At 38.8% G+C, this 18,191-nt stretch overlaps 1 protein-coding gene across 1 annotated transcript; it reads right to left on the bottom strand.

Moving 5' to 3' along the window:
* Positions 1 to 4,802: 4,802 nt before the first annotated feature.
* On the bottom strand, positions 4,803 to 14,935 carry LOC127416160 (zinc finger protein 501-like). The gene is made up of 3 exons (XM_051655343.1): positions 14,540 to 14,935; positions 14,202 to 14,463; positions 4,803 to 6,242 (listed from the first exon to the last, which is right to left on the bottom strand). Exons 1-3 carry the CDS (start codon positions 14,687 to 14,689, stop codon positions 5,236 to 5,238), a joined length of 1,419 nt encoding a protein of 472 aa, XP_051511303.1. The 5' UTR covers positions 14,690 to 14,935; the 3' UTR covers positions 4,803 to 5,235.
* Positions 14,936 to 18,191: the final 3,256 nt, after the last annotated feature.

Raw genomic sequence — 18,191 nt, 5'->3', positions numbered from 1 at the left:
ACATAACATTTGGTTTAATAGTGGAAGATCGTCGTACTCAGTTTGTAATAAATACCTTCTTTATTTTAGGGAAGTTTTATATTCATAAACAGGGACTAAAAATAAATGTTCTTCATTTCGGTTTGTTCTGAGCAAAAACTGTATTTTTTTCATTCTGGTTCAAAAGTTCTGCAGCCTGCTTTCCAAAATGTTACCGGTAAGAACAAAATAAAAGAACGGTTCTAACGGTAACATTCTTTTTTTGTAATGACAATACTCTGCGCTATAAGGTTTGGGATTAATACCAATTGCAGCATTGCCAGATCTCACAAGAGAAACAAGCAACATGGTCTGGAAAAACAAGCCCAAAATAAGCGAAAATAAGCAATTAATTTTTATCTGCATAAAAAATCATAACAAGCAGTTAATTAACAGTCAAGTATAATTTTATTGACAGGTCTGCTTCTCAGTCAAAACCCGACAGCATAAAATCTGTAACAATAATTAAATTTTTACCTCTAATAATGTTTTCCTTGTATCTGGATTAGCCGTGCATGTACAGTAAATGTAGTAATTAGTTGTTAAAAAGAATGCGAATGCAACATCCACAACAGATGATCAGACAAAGAAATGTGTGATGCAGCAGTTTTCTTCAGGATTAAAGCATGTTTCATTTTTTCAGGCAACATGAAGTGATGTAGTTCCAGAAATATACTGTGATAAACTCTTTGATCTTTAGTTTAATTAAAAAAAATTATCGGAACAAAATTAACCGGTTATAACCGGTTACCAGCATTTAAAAAAACATTTTCATCCCGGAACAATTGAAAATCACTTTGTTACGCTTTTCAGTTAGGTTCTGCTAAAAATGTAATAAAACTTTTTTAGTCTCTGTCCATAAATTCAAGTGCCATAAATGTAAACCACTGTTACATGCACTTCAAAAAGAATTTTTGTAAATCCCTGAATCATGTAAAAACAAATGGCCAGAAGATTTTTCTATTCTAGATCTTAATTTACAAAAAGACCCTGCATAATAATTTATTTATTTTCTGTTTCTCTTTGTATTCTTGTATTTTTTTAATGTAATACTGTGTGTGTGCTCCATTTCTTTAAGACCTTTGTTAATATGTACTGCCTTATTGTGACTGTTCTTGAATTGCAATAAAAAAATAAGTAAAAGATTAAATCGACAGATAAAACATTACCTTAAATTACTGTGAGTTTTACTTTAATGATCTTTGTCTGAAAAACAAGATATTGCATCAGACATTCATTTTAAACAATAAACACACCAGAATACAACAGGAGATTGAGTTCTAGCAAGTGTTTTGCTGTTCTTTAATTTCTTCGTGTAAATCAGAAGAGCAGTGAAAGAGTGTTTGTTTATTTATTTTTGTTCAGACAAATAGATTTGACCGAATAATGTGAATATGTCTTCCAGATGTAAACACACACACCAAAATTATGTCTGTGTGATGTACGTGCGCTATCAGGGAATGCAATGTTTTTCAGATGAAATCCTCTCAAACAGCCATCTCCGAGATGTGTGCTGTCTGAGACTTGCATACATTCCAAATCATAATGTCTCAAAGACATTTGCTGAATGTCCTTTTGATATTTTTGAGGAAATTGTTGAAATGACTTCCACATAAAATCACACATATTAAATAAATAGCCAAAAAGTCTGGGTTAATGTACATGTGCTGTCTGGGACTGTGGTAATGTGGTAATCTACTCATATAATAATAATAATAAAAAAAAGATTTTTTTTTAAAAATCAATACATCAACAAGCCAAAATGAGGGCAGCGAGCTCACTCATATTTAATATGTTAACAAAAGCCAAAGTTGTAATATGAAGTACATCCCCTAACCCCAAAAACTGATTACACAGGACGAATCAACAACCGTTTCATCATAATACAAAGTTAGAACAATTAGGCTACGTTCACACAGGCAGAAAAAAAATCAGATTTTTTGGATGCTGTCACTCAAATCCATTTAGGTTTTTGTAGTCTGAACAGGACAAAAACACATTAAAGAGCCCATATTATGCTCATTTACAGGTTCATAATTTTATTTTGTAGGTCTACTAGAATAGGTTTACATGCTTTAATGTTCAAAAAACACATTCTTTTTCTCATACTGTACATTGCTGTAGCACCTCTTTTCACCCTTTGTCTGAAACGTTCTGTTGTAGCGCCTGTCTCTTTAAAGCCCCTCTTTCCGAAAAGCCGAGTCTGCTCTGATTGGTCAGCTGGCCCAGTCTGTTGAGACTGGTCAACCGCTTAGAGCATGTGTCGGAAATGTAACGCCCCTTACCTAAACCTAGTTTCAGCTCTTGGGCATGAGGCAGGCATTATGGAAATGTGTTACATAGTGACGTAGCTATGATAAGAAATGGCTGGACTGCAAACCAGGCATTTCAGCAGTAGTGTTTTCTGTGGGAGAGAGTAATTACTTTTGGCGTGGACTTTGCGCTTTGTAACTCTGCACACCTTTTACATGCACAAACAGCTATATTACACACTAAAGGAAATGTAAAACCCCCCAAAGCATAATAGGGCCTCTTTAAATCTGATTTTTTCAAGCCTCATCCAAACCACATTCATAGGTGGTTTGGAATCAGATTAAAATCAGATTTTTCTTAATGCGTCACAGTCTGAACGGTCAGCTCAGATTTCATGTGGGGGTGGGGTCATGCAAATACGGGACACTTGAGCATTTTGAGCATTTCATCACAGGACGCGGGTACACGTCTCACCATATGACCTTTTTATGATTTTATACGGGACACAAAGCCTTCAATACGGGATGTTTCACTCTCTGTTAAAATACAGGACCCCAAGATAAAAGGCGTCACGTATGGGACGTCGTAATTTCGGCCAAAATACAGGATGTCCCCACTAAAACAGGCAGCAGCAACAAACATTGCATATGCCACCTCTCCCATTTTAAGCCACTGTCTGTGAAGAATGTTCATATTTGGATACTGCCCTCATGAAAAGCATAATCAATGGTAAAACATCCATCACTACAATCTCATGTATGGTGAATATACGCAAGTTTGCTGCGTTAACATGACAACAAATGTGGACATGATAGCAAAGGCGACTGTTACTCAAAAAAACAATCGGATGAGGAAAAATCAGATTTTTCCAGCAGTGTGAACTGCCCCCCCTACAATTTAAGTAAAAGATTATCAAAAAAAAGCAGAGACAATCACTCGAAAAAATTGACTGTATAAAGAATTTTAGCTCATGAAGCAGTAAAAATTATAACATTACAAATGTTCAGAAAAGTATCTGATACTTCAACATAATTGTCTCTTTGTCAGAGAACAGCGCTGTGCAGCCAAGAAAAAAAAAAATTTAAATCACATGTCTAACAACGTTATAAACCCAGGCCATCATATTATTTATTTTTTGGTTATGCAACCACTTTTTATTAGAACAAGTTCTAACATTACAGCACTATAATTGGCCTGTTCTCATGAACACAACTAGATTTCCTGCATTAAAGGTTGTTTATAATGCATGGAAAGAGCTATCCATTAGAATTCCCATTCATCTCCATGGCAGTTGCTTTGCAGATGCAAACAGAACATGGAGACCAGTATCTTTGTTAGTACTTATAATTTATGTGTTGCATACACAAAAAAACATTTTGTCGGTTACTTTTGAACGGCCATCAATGGAGAAAAATATTTTTGGCTGTCAAAATGTTTTGATTTTGGCATCTACCAGCAGGGGCCAAGGGGTGACAGTAAGTGTGCTTTTACACTAGCACTTTTAGTGCACCCCCGGGTTCGTCTGACACCAAAGTTCGGTTCGTTTGGATAATGTGAACAGTTTTCAAAACTCGGGTGCGCACCCCAGTCTGCTTGAAAAGGTGGTCTAGGGTACGGTTCGCTGCTGATATGAACGCAATCGTGAAAGTGCTTCAGTTGTTACCTAGTTACTGTGGTAAATAGCTGTCGCTTGTACACACGCTGATGACGCAATCGGACCGTGGTTCAGACCCAAACAAATATGATGTGAACAGAGACCAGTGGAAGCAGAGGGATGGGGATGAAACGAACTCGGGTTCGGTCCAAGCAATTGACCCAAGTGTGAAACCCTAATAAAACAATTCCTGACCCCCTGCATTCAACAGCATTCATCTCATGCAACACTGTCCCCAACTGACGGATGAGCCGTGAAAACACTATGGCTACGTTCATACCTCAGCTGAATCTGCTCTAATCGGATTTTTTGTAAGGTTGTTCACATTACATTTTAAATGTAGCCCATATCAGATACTGGTCTGAACAGTCAACGCTTGTTATCTGATCCGCATGAGTGTAACACTCCCTGAGCATGACATGTTCATTATTTTAATATATATAATGAACTAAAGGAGGACTGTGTAATTTCTGCGCTACTAGTGGCACCTAACGGAATTACAAAAAAAAGTATGTTTTCAAACAACCTTTGCCAACACCCATCAGACTCATCATGCCCTTTCACGTAAGCAATTCCTGAGAAAGACTGTTGATATTTGAGCTCAACAGCCAAACAAACACACCCCTCCCTTCCGTGCTCCTTCAGAAGCTCCGCCCCCACATTCATGCACGCGCATTGCCAATGCTGTGTGATCACAACAGTGTTGTGTGGATCAGTCCGATCCACTTTGTTTATTTTCTCATTTACAGAGCCAGGGCTGTGTACAAACACCAAATTTTTTATCAGCGCACACACAGAACAGACAGCTAGCGGACAACGAAGAGATCATCACGGAATTTGACAAAAAGTGTATTGGATTAAAATTACACACTCCATCTTTAACTTATTAAAACTGTTATTAGCAGTTAATTTTTTATTTTTAACCTTGGCAATTAATACATAATACATTAGCAAGTGATGGAAGTCCATCTTGATGGATAAAGTATATTTTTAATAAAATAATTTGCAGTCAAGCTCAAGAATATAATATTATGACAGATGCATCATAAAATCGAAGGACAGCAGGAAAAATGCCATCAGATATACTGTAAGGTAAGAGTTATCTAATTATTTCATTGACTTGCTTCCATACGTGTTTTGATAGTTTGAGAAATGTATAAACGTTTTTTTTTTTTTTTTTTTTTGCATGAGTGACACGAGCAGAGCACTGTTACATAAATCTACCTCTGCATCCTTTCATGCGCATATTTTACTATTTGTAATTCAAATGAACCGCTGCACTCAACTGCATATTTTATTTTATTGTATACCTATGATGATTCTAGGGCAGTTTGTTCTTTCGCATGTTTCTTCAGATGAGTCTGAAAACGTCCTAAATAAGCGAATCTCTCCCCGCAGGTGGAGCAACCATAAGGTTTCTCTCCTGTATGCACTCTCTGATGGGTTTTCAGGACATCCGGTCGAGCAAATGTTTTGTCGCATTGAGTGCATATGTAAGGTCTTTCTCCTGTATGTCTTCTCTGGTGCTTTATTAAGTTTGCGTATTGATTGAAACTCCTCCCACATATGGTACAATGATAAGGTTTTTCTCCAGTGTGCACTCTCTGATGAACGTGGAAATGACGTGGATCAGAAAAGCTCTTTTTACAGTGAGTGCAGACGTAAGGTTTCTCTCCAGAGTGTGTTCTCTCATGGACTATCAGATGAGATCTCTGTCGGAAACGTTTATCACAGTGTGAGCACTGATGGGGTTTCTCCTCAGAGTGTGTATTTTGATGTGACTTTAAAGAATCCAGCTGTGTAAAGGTTTTGCCACAATTACTGCATTGATATGGCTTGTCCTTGGTATGCAAACGGACATGTTGCTTCAGACGGGGTCCATGGGTGAATCTCCTCTCACAGTGAGGACACTTGAATGGTTTTTCTCCCGTGTGTGTTCTCTTATGAACAACAAGATTTCCTTTAGTTTTGAAACACTTGTCACACTCACTGCAGCGGTAAGGCTTTTCATTACGGTGTGTCTTCATGTGAGCTTTTAGAAGAGATTCGACAAAGAAAACCTTCCTGCATTGATCACAGTGGAACTCCTTTACTTTGTGCACTTCTGAATGAACTTTCCTCTCTTTTGAGGTAGAAAAGCTGCTCCCACATATCCTGCATATGAAGAATTTCTGTTCTGTGGGTTTTCTCTCACATCTCACTAATTGCCGCAGCGAGCTTAATGTCTTCTCATGAGTGATGCAGGGAAGACACGCTGTCCGAAGCTCTTTTGATGTAGAAGCCGTTTCCCAATTTGAAGATGAACCACGGTTTGCATCTAAATGGAACAAAACAATAACATCACTGGTTATGCTCAAAATGCTGCATAATATCAGCATCAGAATAGGTCCTGTTTGGATTGAGATCGGTTATAATAATAATAATAAAAATAAAAAAGACATTCTAGACAAATTAACTACCTGCATTTTTCAGGTACAACCAAATATAAGAGTTTGGTTGAGTTGTCAACAATAAGGCTGTTAAATTAAAATTCGAATATTCATCAAATTTAAAATAACTTCTTAAACTCTGCGTTCATGTCAGCATATGTGGTATAATTTGAAAGCTTAGAATCTGAACTTTTCAAAAAACAAAATGTTCAAATGCATCGCTTGCATTAATATTACATAAAATAGCAAAATAAGGCCTGAAACATCTGCAGCACAAATTAGTGAATGTGACTCCAGTTTATTTTTATTTAGCAAATGCTTTTATCCAAAGTGACTTACAAATTCTGTTGCTTAATACCACATTTTGAAAGATTTTCAAAAGAATCACAAAGTGAAATATGATTTCTGTAAGACATCAAATACAAACATCTCATTTCTGTGCCGATCACTGCTTCTGTAAGTATTAATCGGTGCCAATAGTTCATTTTGGAACTATCTGTTAACAGCAATATCTATTCCGATAGTTTTTATTAAATTCCCTCCGTGTTCCTCTTTGTATATACAGCTGAAGTCAGGAGTTTACATACACCTTAGCCAAATACATATAAACTCAGTTTTTCACAATTTCTGACATTTAATAGTAGAAAACATTCCCTGTTTTAGGTCAGTTAGGATCACTACTTTATTTTAAGAATGTGAAATTTCAGAATAATAGTAGAGAGAATGATTTCAGATTTTATTTCTTTCATCACATTCCCAGTGGGTCAGAAGTTTACACACACTTGTTAGTGTTTGGTAGCATTGCCTTTAAATTGTTTAACTTGGGTCAAACGTTTCGGGTAGCCTTCCACAAGCTTCTCACAATAAGTTGATGGAATTTTGGCCCATTCCTCCACACAGAACTGGAGTAACTGAGTCAGGTTTGTAGGTCTCCTTGCTCACACGCTTTTTCAGTTCTGCCCACAAATTTTCCATCAGATTGAGGTCAGGGCTTTGTGATTGCCACTCCAATACCTTGACTTTGTTGTCCTTAAGCCATTTTGCCACAACTTTGGAGGTATACTTGGGGTCATTGTCCATTTGGAAGACCCATTTGCGACTGAGCTTTAACTTCCTGGCTGATGTCTTGAGATGTTGCTTCAATATATCCACATAATTTTGATGCCATCTATTTTGTGAAGTGCACCCCACAACATGATGCTGCCACTCCCATGCTTCACGGTTGGGATGGTGTTCTTCGGCTTGCAAGCCTCACCCTTTTTCCTCCAAACATAACGATGGTCACTATGGCCAAACAGTTAAATTTTTGTTTCATCAGAGCCAGAGCAGAGAACATTTCTCCAAAAAAGTAAGATCTTTGTCCCCATGTGCACTTGCAAACTGTAGTCTGGCTTTTTTATGGTGGTTTTGGAGCAGTGGCTTCTTCCTTGCTGAGCAGCCTTTCAGGTTATGTCGATATAGGACTCATTTTACTGTGGATATAGATACATGTCTACCTGTTTCCTCCAGCATCTTCACAAGGTCCTTTGCTGTTGTTCTGGGATTGATTTACACTTTTGCATCAAACTACGTTCATCTCTAGGAGACAGAATGCATCTCCTTCCTGAGTGGTATGATGGCTGCGTGGTCCCATGGTGTTTATACTTGCGTACTATTGTTTGTACAGATGAACACTGTATCTTCAGGCATTTGGAAATTACTCCCAAGGATGAACCAGACTTGTGGAGGTCCACAATTTCTTTTGATTATCCCATGATGTCAAGCAAAGAGGCACTGAGTTTGAAGGTAGGCCTTAAAATACATCCACAGGTACACCTCCAATTCAGTAACCTCCTATCAGAAGCTAATTGGCTAATTGTCTAAAGACTGGACATCATTTTCTGGAATTTTCAGAAGCTGCTTAAAGGCACAGTTAACTTAGTGTATGTAAACTTCTGACCCACTGGAATTGTGATATAGTCAATTAAAAGGGAAACAATCTGTCTGTAAACAATTGTTGGAAAAATTACTCATGTCATGCACAAAGTAGTTGTCAAAACTATAGTTTGCTAATATGAAATCTGTGGAGTCGTTAAAAAATTAGTTTTAATGACTTCGACCTTAGTGTATGTAAACTTCTGACTTCAACTGTACAGTACAAACAAATCAGAGGCAGACAAATATATCAGTTTTACCAATTAATCGGTGCTGATAGTCGCTTTTTGGAACTACTGGTTATCTGCTAAATCTATTCCGATGGTTTTTTTTTTTAATAACCCATGTTCCTCTTTGTATTAACAGTATAAACAAAGTAGAGGTCTGATATATCAGTTTTACAGATTAATCGGTGCCGACTGGAATCGGTTATTGGCTAAATCTATGCCGATAGTGCTGACAATTGCTCCTTTCTCCCCTTCTAGTATACATATACAAAATGCTTAATCTTGTAAATATATAGGCTATAAAAAGCTTAATTTAGTAAATACTTAAATATAGAGCAACTTAGTTACTGCTATCGGCAAAATCCAGTATCGCTCAACCTCTAATTGCTACCATACATACAGGTGTAGTTTATGAAAAACAATGTGGTATTGCCCATTTTTTGAAGCTTGAGTACGGATTTTGAAGTCTATCGCCTATTGAAGTGTTTCTTTTCTCATTTTCCTTTTTTACTTAAGATTTTACAATGTGAAAAGGCTAAAAAAAACTTTTGATTTCATAATTCTATGTGCTTTAGTTTAAAATGGAATGCAATGTTGTTAGACTAAACAATATAACATGGTGCTGTTTGGTTTATATGCATTTGATGTGTCATTGTCATTTTCTGCAAATAAATGCTCTAAATGACAATACTTTTATTTGGAATTTGGGAGAAATGTTGTAAGTACTTTATAGAATTAAAAATAAAAAAACATTTTACTCAAACACAAACCTATAAATAGTAAATCCAGAGAAACTGATAATTTGCAGTGGTCTCTTAATTTTTTCCAGAGCTGTAATTCAAGTTTTGGTAATATTTATGTGAATAATTAAAATGTCGTTTTCTTTTTCCAGCTCTGTTGACAGTCCAGAACTAGTGGTCACATTGTCGTTTGTATGACACATGAAAAACTCCAGTCAACCTTCAGATATAAATGCTAATAATATAATATTATATATATACTATTTAAAACAGGGAAGAAATAGTGAGAATTGGAGAATTGTGTGTTCAGAGAGCAAGATCAAATCAAATCAAATCACTTTATTGTCACACAGCCATATACACAAGTGCAATGGTGTGTGAAATTCTTGGGTGCAGTTCCGATCAACATAGCAGTCGTGACAGTGATGAGACATGATACCATCAAATTAACACAACACAATTTAAACATCTGATATACACATAATTACACACAACAATATACAAATAATAACATACACTGTACAGTATACAATACGCACTATATAGATACACATTATTCAATAAAAATAAAAAATAAAAATATATAAAAAAGTATATATAGTATATATACAGGTGCATCTCAATAAATTAGAATGTCGTGGAAAAGTTCATTTATTTCAGTAATTCAACTCAAATTGTGAAACTCGTGTATTAAATAAATTCAGTGCACACAGACTGAAGTAGTTTAAGTCTTTGGTTCTTTTAATTGTGATGATTTTGGCTCACATTTAACAAAAACCCACCAATTCACTATCTCAAAAAATTAGAATACATCATAAGACCAATAAAAAAAACATTTTTAGTGAATTGTTGGCCTTCTGGAAAGTATGTTCATTTATTGTATATGTACTCAATACTTGGTAGGGGCTCCTTTTGCTTTAATTACTGCCTCAATTCGGCGTGGCATGGAGGTGATCAGTTTGTGGCACTGCTGAGGTGGTATGGAAGCCCAGGTTTCTTTGACAGTGGCCTTCAGCTCATCTGCATTTTTTGGTCTCTTGTTTCTCATTTTCCTCTTGACAATACCCCATAGATTCTCTATGGGGTTCAGGTCTGGTGAGTGTGCTGGCCAGTCAAGCACACCAACACCATGGTCATTTAACCAACTTTTGGTGCTTTTGGCAGTGTGGGCAGGTGCCAAATCCTGCTGGAAAATGAAATCAGCATCTTTAAAAAGCTGGTCAGCAGAAGGAAGCATGAAGTGCTCCAAAATTTCTTGGTAAATGGGTGCAGTGACTTTGGTTTTCAAAAAACACAATGGACCAACACCAGCAGATGACACTGCACCCCAAATCATCACAGACTGTGGAAACTTAACACTGGACTTCAAGCAACTTGGGCTATGAGCTTCTCCACCCTTCCTCCAGACTCTAGGACCTTGGTTTCCAAATGAAATACAAAACTTGCTCTCATCTGAAAAGAGGACTTTGGACCACTGGGCAACAGTCCAGTTCTTCTTCTCCTTAGCCCAGGTAAGACGCCTCTGATGTTGTCTGTGGTTCAGGAGTGGCTTAACAAGAGGAATACGACAACTGTATCCAAATTCCTTGACATGTCTGTGTGTGGTGGCTCTTGATGCCTTGACCCCAGCCTCAGTCCATTCCTTGTGAAGTTCACCCAACTTCTTGAATCGATTTTGCTTGACAATCGTAAGGCTGCGGTTCTCTCGGTTGGTTGTGCATCTTTTTCTTCCACACTTTTTCCTTCCACTCAACTTTCTGTTAACATGCTTGGATACAGCACTCTGTGAACAGCCAGCTTCTTTGGCAATGAATGTTTGTGGCTTACCCTCCTTGTGAAGGGTGTCAATGATTGTCTTCTGGAAAACTGTCAGATCAGCAGTCTTCCCCATGATTGTGTAGCCTAGTGAGCCAAACTGAGAAACCATTTTGAAGGCTCAGGAAACCTTTGCAGGTGTTTTGAGTTGATTAGCTGATTGGCATGTCACCATATTCTAATTTTTTGAGATAGTGAATTGGTGGGTTTTTGTTAAATGTGAGCCAAAATCATCACAATTAAAAGAACCAAAGACTTAAACTACTTCAGTCTGTGTGCACTGAATTTATTTAATACACGAGTTTCACAATTTGAGTTGAATTACTGAAATAAATGAACTTTTCCATGACATTCTAATTTATTGAGATACACCTGTAGAATGTACAGTGTTGTACTGTATTGACATTCAGGCTGTCGGTTGATAGTCAGTTGTTAAGAGAGAATATAATTTATGACAGTCCAGTGTGAGATGTAAGAGTAATAAAGTGCAGTGCTGATGTATTTTGATCGTGGGAGATCAAGAGTTCAGAAGTCTGATTGCTTGGGGGAAGAAGCTATCATGGAGTCGGCTGGTGCAGGTCCTGATGCTGCGATACCGCCTACCTGATGGTAGCAGTGAGAACAGCCCATGGCTCGGGTGGCTGGAGTATCTGATGATCCTCCGAGCTTTTTTCACACACCGCCTTGTATATATTTCCTGGAGGGAGGGAAGCTCACCTCCGATGATGTGTCTGGCAGTTCGCACCACCCTTTGCAGTGCTTTGCGGTTGTGGGTGGTGCTATTGCCGTACCAGGTGGAGATGCAGCCAGTCAGGATGCTCTCTACAGTGCAGGTGTAGAACCGTGTGAGGATGTGGCGGTTCATTCCAAACTTCCTCAGCCGTCTCAGGAAGAAGAGGCACTGATGAGCCTTCTTCACAACAGCTTCAGGGTGGATGGACCATGTGAGTTCCTCAGTGATGTGGACACCCAGGAACTTGAAGCTGCTGACTCTCTCCACTGGTGCTCCATTGATGGTGATGGGACTGTGTTCTCTCTCTTTTCGTCTGAAGTCCACCACAAGCTCCTTTGTCTTACTGACATTGAGGGAGAGGTTGTGCTCCTGACACCAGTGTGTCAGAGTGTGCACCTCCTCTCTGTAAGCTGTTTCATCATTGTCAGTGATCAGACCTACCACCGTCGTGTCATCAGCAAACTTAATGATGGCATTGGAGCTATGTGTTGCCACACAGTCATGTGTGTACAAGGAATACAGTAGTGGGCTGAGAACACAGCCCTGTGGGGCTCCAGTGTTGAGGGTCAGTGATGAGGAGATGTTGCTGCCTATTCTAACCACCTGGCGTCTGCTTGACAGGAAGTCCAGGATCCAGCTGCACAGCGAGCTGTTTAAGCCCAGAGCCCGGAGTTTCTCACAAAGCTTGGAGGGCACTATGGTGTTGAATGCTGAGCTATAGTCTACAAACAACATTCTCACATAAGTGTTCTTTTTTTCCAGGTGGGAGAGAGCAGTGTGTATTGTAGATGCAATGGCATCATCAGTGGAGCGGTTGTTGTGGTAAGCAAACTGCAGCGGGTCAAGAGAGAGAGGCAGCACAGAGCAGATGTAATCTCTGATTAGTCTCTCAAAGCATTTGCTGATGATGGGGGTCAGAGCAACAGGACGCCAGTCATTTAAGCAAGTTATTTTTGATTGCTTTGGAACAGGCACAATGGTGGCTGTTTTAAAGCATGTGGGGATCGTTCTGAGGGTGGGTGCTTCCTGTTTCAGTTTCTGCCTGCAAGCGGGCAGAAGCAGAATGGAAGAGTGGTCCGATTTGCCAAATGGTGGGCGGGGGAGGGATTTGTAGCCATCCCGGAAGGGAGAGTAGCAATGGTCCAAAACCCGGTCCCTTCGTGTGTTGAAACTAATGTGCTGGTGGCATTGTGGTGCGACTGATTTTAAACTGGCTTTATTAAAGTCCCCGGTCACAAAGAACGCAGCCTTAGGGGTGCGCGGTTTCCTGCTTGCTTATAATCCCATACAGTTCCTTGAGTGCCCGGTCTGTGTCGGCTTGTGGGGGAATGTACACAGCAGTGATAATGACCGCTGTGAATTCCCTCGGTAGCCAGAATGGTCGACACAGAAGCATAAGAAATTCCAGATCAGGAGAGCAGAAAGACTTGATAGAATGTATGTTCCTCTGATCACACCAGGATTTGTTGATCATAAAACATACACCACCTCCTCTGCTTTTACCGGAGAGGTCTTTCGCTCTGTCCGCTCGGTGCACGGAGAACCCCGTGGGTTCAATGACTGAGTCTGGAATCTCAGCAGACATCCAAGTTTCCGTAAGGCAGATAATGCAGCAGTCCCTCGACTCTCGTTGGAAAGAGATCCGCGCTTTCAGCTCGCAGAGCTTGTTATCCAGAGACTGAACATTTGCCAGTAGAATACTGGGTAGCGGGGGTCAATTTGCGTGGCGTCTTACTCTGATGAGAACGCCGGCTCTGTTTCCCCTTTTCCTTTTGCGTTTCCGCGGCCGGGCAGCCCAGACAAAGGGCTCAGCTTGCGTGTTTGTAAACAGCGGGTCGGCATTGAGGAATTTGAAGTCCGGTTTACGGTGTGAAATTGCTAAACCAATGTCCAAAAGTGTTTGTCTGTCGTAGACAATAAGGCAGACAACATCCAAGACAAAAAACATAAGAATTGTGAACAAAACAAACAAAACACTACTATGTTGTGTCGGAGCTCGCAACGCAGCAGCCACACTCGGCACCATCTTGAGATAAAAGTCATGCAAGTCTTTGTGTACAGGAGCATGGAAAATTGAACTGATTAAAATGGAACTAAAAGAGTTTCTGACAACATATGTAGATGAAAACAGTGGTGGTAGCCCAAAATCAGTTTTGAATAAAAATGAAACTCTAAAAAGACACAATACAAGGTTTTGATATTTACTATCTTTGTCTTCCATTACTCATGGTTATTTTGAGAATTGAAAAAGGAACTGACATTTGTTTCCCTCTTTGTACAACTGAGTTGGAGTGAAGCCCAAATCCTTCAAGACCCAGATTAATACTACTGTCCATTTTAATGAACATAAAAAGAAATTTGGTCATATTGGTCATTTTAGGGTTAGGGGTTTTTCAAACACTGAAGAAACAAACATACCTGAAGGAACAAAATCACTGACATCATTGGGTTTCTCTGCTGTGGTTTTTCTTCTCATCTCCATCATCTTCACTGAACGCTTCTTCAATGGTATCCTGAGCATCTGCTGTTCTCCAGCAGCATTACAGACAGAAGCCAGAGACTCTGTGGAGGTTTGATCACCCTGATTACTGTCACACACACTCTCCTGAGCATCAGTATAACAGAGTAAAGTGAGGCTGAGCTCTGAGTCCTGTGTGTCTCTGGATCTCTGATCTGAAAACTGACAAACACAACACAATCACACTGATTTATATATTGAACAGATGTCTGACACAGTGTGTTGAAACTGTACAAACCTCTCTTTCCCTCAGCTTTGCCTCCAGTAACGCCACCTCTTTCTTCAGCTGAGAGATTTCTGTCATCAAATCATCAATATCCAGCATAGACAGATCAGTTCCTACTGATTTACAGCACATCAGATCCACCTGCAAACTCATCTTCAACATCTGAACTATAAACACTGAACTATAAACACGCACCGGCTGAGTGTTCAAACTGTGAGTTCTTCTTTCTTTAATGAGTTCGACGGCGGACTAAAGAGCTTCATAGCGCCTCCTGCTGTACTGGAGTGTCAACACAATCAACACTAGATTCATGAGGAGGATTTCAATCACATACTACTAATTTACATCACATCAAATCCACCTGCAAACTCATCTTCAACATCTGAACTATAAACACTGAACTATAAACACGCACTGGCTGAGTGTTCAAACTGTGAACTCTTTCTTCTTTCTTTAGTGAGTTTACCGGCGGACTAAAGAGCTTTGTAGCACCTCCTGCTGTACTGGAGTGATAACACAATCAACACTAGATTCATGAGGATTTCAAACACATACTGCTGATTTTACATCATATCAAAACCACCTGCAAACTCTTCTTCAACATATGAACTATAAACACTGAACTAAATACACTTTACTATAAACACTGAACTATAAACACACTGGCTGAGTGTTCAAACTGTGAGTTTTTCTCTCTTTCTTTAGTGAGTTTACCGGCAGAATAAAGAGCTTCATAGCACCTCCTGCTGTACTGGACTGACAACACAATCAACTCTAGATTAATGAGGAGGAACTCATGAACTGTGATAGTGGTAGGCAATGTTTTAACTATGTCAGGATAAATAAAATAATTAAGATAAATAAAATAAGTGTGAATTATAAATAAGAACATATTTGGCGTTGACAATAAAAAGCACCGGGGAGGTCACGTAACCTGTGAGCATGATGGCAGCTTAGATTCACGCTCCAACCCACCCTTCTCTTATTCAACAAATTGTTCATGTTGATTAGTTAAAAATTTTGGCTATTCTTTAACTGTTAAGTATTTGTAACTACATTATGGCTTCACGTCAGGGAAAATTATCCGGCAAGCAAACGCAATGAGAACAAGCACACGAGGCGAACAAGATGGAGGAGTCCCTCGTAGCCATGATTGCTTCAGTTATAGAGAAGCAACAGGTTATCATTGAAGCACAGTTCAAAATGCTGCAGGATAGACTAGACAACATTCATACAGAGCTATCTGGCTGTTCAAATATGATAAGAGAATTGCGTGACAGATATTCTAGCTTGAACAGCTGAGTCAACAAGATGGAGAAAAATGTGAAAAATGCACCATGAAAATGACGGCCTACGAGGAGATGCTTGCAGATTTGGAAGATCGGAGTCGTAGGGATAATGTATGCATTGTGAACTTACCAGAGGGTGTGGAAGCTTCCAACCTCTTGTCTTATATCTCTAGGTCTTTGCCGGTATGGTTTCCTTCACTGGCCGACGCAACACCAGAGATTATGAGAGCCCACCACATTGGACCTCCAAACAATGTAGGAAGTCCTCGGACAGTAATCATGAAGATGCTGTATTTTACAGACCGTGATCGAATTCTTAGGGCAGCCAGAAAACCTTCACCTAAGGTCAATGGGAGAGATATCAGATTTACAGTGGATTACAGTGCTGTCACCATTAACCGCCGCCTTTATGGAGGTCACCAATAAGGCACAAAAAATGGGCTACCAGTCCTTCTTGATCTATCCGGCACTATTTAAGATTACACGAGGTTCGTCACAACACATCTTTAAGTCCCCGCTGGAGGTTGAGGACTTTCTAAGTGGTTTGGCCACACAGGACGGTGAAGAAGGGTAATGCGACACAGTTCATAAATCATGATGGATGCTTGAACTGAGATGCCTGAATCAGTTAGATTGAAGCATAATGTTGACATTTGCCTTATATTGATAGCCTATCTGGTAAACGTTTTATTTTGTTAATAAGCGATGACACAGGAGTGGGGGGTAGGTGGATCCATGGTGTCTGCCGAATTTCTTGGGGTCACATTGTCTGTCAGATGGTTGTTCGTTCACCTAATCTCTTTTGTTCACTGAGATTATGTGCCTCTTTACTTTTGTGGGAATCTGGGTATTTGTTGGGGGTTATGGCGACTATGGTGGGTGGGTATTTTTCACTCTGTAGTGATATGTATCATTGGAAGGTTCAGTCCAGTCTTTTATGTTTTTTGGATGGTATTTGTAAGTGTTTGGCAACAATGGTGGTTTTTCTTTTATGTTATTTCATAGTTATAAAGAATGACAGCGGAAACACTTCACATAATTTGCTGGAATGTGAACGGTTTAAACAGTCCCATTAAAAAAACTGCCTGTCTCAATTTTTTGGAAAGACAGCGCGTTGATCTGGCACTTATCCAGGGGTCGCATTTGAGGAAACCAGACATCCAGAGGTTCTCTAATAAATATTATTATGTAGCAGCATCAACTTCTTTAGACAGTAAATCTCAGGGCTCACTTGTCATGTTGAGACAAAGGCTTTCTATTAACATATTGGAAAGGTATGGCTGTAAGGATGGCAGAGTGTCATACATTAAAGCATACATAGCTGGTCATAATTTCGCTTTTATTTCTATTTACGCTCTGTCTCAATTTGACCCAAATATTTTTCCTGCATTAACTACAACTTTACCAAGAATTTAGGATGATTTCTTTATTAATGAGGCCACTATGAATGCCGTAGCAGATGCATCCCTTGATCGTTCTTGTTTACAAAATCATCCATCACAGTCTTTATCAACTATAGCTCTATGTAAATTTATGTCAGATTTTAGCTTAATTGATGCACACTACCGGTCAAAAGTTTGGGGTCACTTGACTGAAATGTTTCTCATGATCTTAAAAATCTTTTGATCTGAAGTCGTATACTTAAATGTTTGAAATTAGTATTGTAGACAAAAATATCATTGTGCTACCATATTAATTTATTTCATTATAAAACTAAAATTTAATTAAAAAAAAAAAAAAAGTCTTTAAAATTGATGACTTGGACCAAATAACAAAGAAAAGCAGCCAATAATTGCCCAACATAGATGGGGAAAAAAGCATCCCAGGGTGGTACCTCAAGAAGTTGGTTGAGAAAATGTCAAGAGTACATGTCTGCAAATTCTAGGCAAAGGGTGACTACTTTGAAGATGCTAAAATATAACACAGTTTTGATTTATTTTGGATTTTGTTTAGTCACAACATAATTCTCATAGTTCCATTTATGTTATTCCATAGTTTTGATGACTTTACTATTATTCTAAAATGTGAAAAAAAAAAAAAAATTATAATAAAGAATGAGTAAGTGTTTCAAAACTTTTGACCGGTATATAGTGTATATCGCACCTTACATCACAATATAAGAGAGTACATGTTTTATCCTTCGAGACACAAAAGCTATTCTAGATTGGATTATATTCTCATATCTTCAGCTTCATATTCAGAAATACATAGTGCTGGAATAATGTCATGTCCTCTATCGGATCATAGTGTTGTCTCAGCAAAACTTTCTCTTGTGTCTGCACCAATTAAGGTTGCTCGCTGGCATTTTAACAATACACTTCTGCAAAATAAAGATTTTTGTGCAGCGCTTAAAGAGAAATTAAGGTGGTTCATAG

The sequence above is a fragment of the Myxocyprinus asiaticus genome, chromosome 25 (genome assembly GCF_019703515.2).
Source record: "Myxocyprinus asiaticus isolate MX2 ecotype Aquarium Trade chromosome 25, UBuf_Myxa_2, whole genome shotgun sequence".
In the NCBI taxonomy this organism is placed as follows: Eukaryota; Metazoa; Chordata; class Actinopteri; order Cypriniformes; family Catostomidae; genus Myxocyprinus; species Myxocyprinus asiaticus.
Note: the sequence above shows the minus strand (reverse complement) of the source record. Positions and strands in the feature narration are given on the sequence as shown.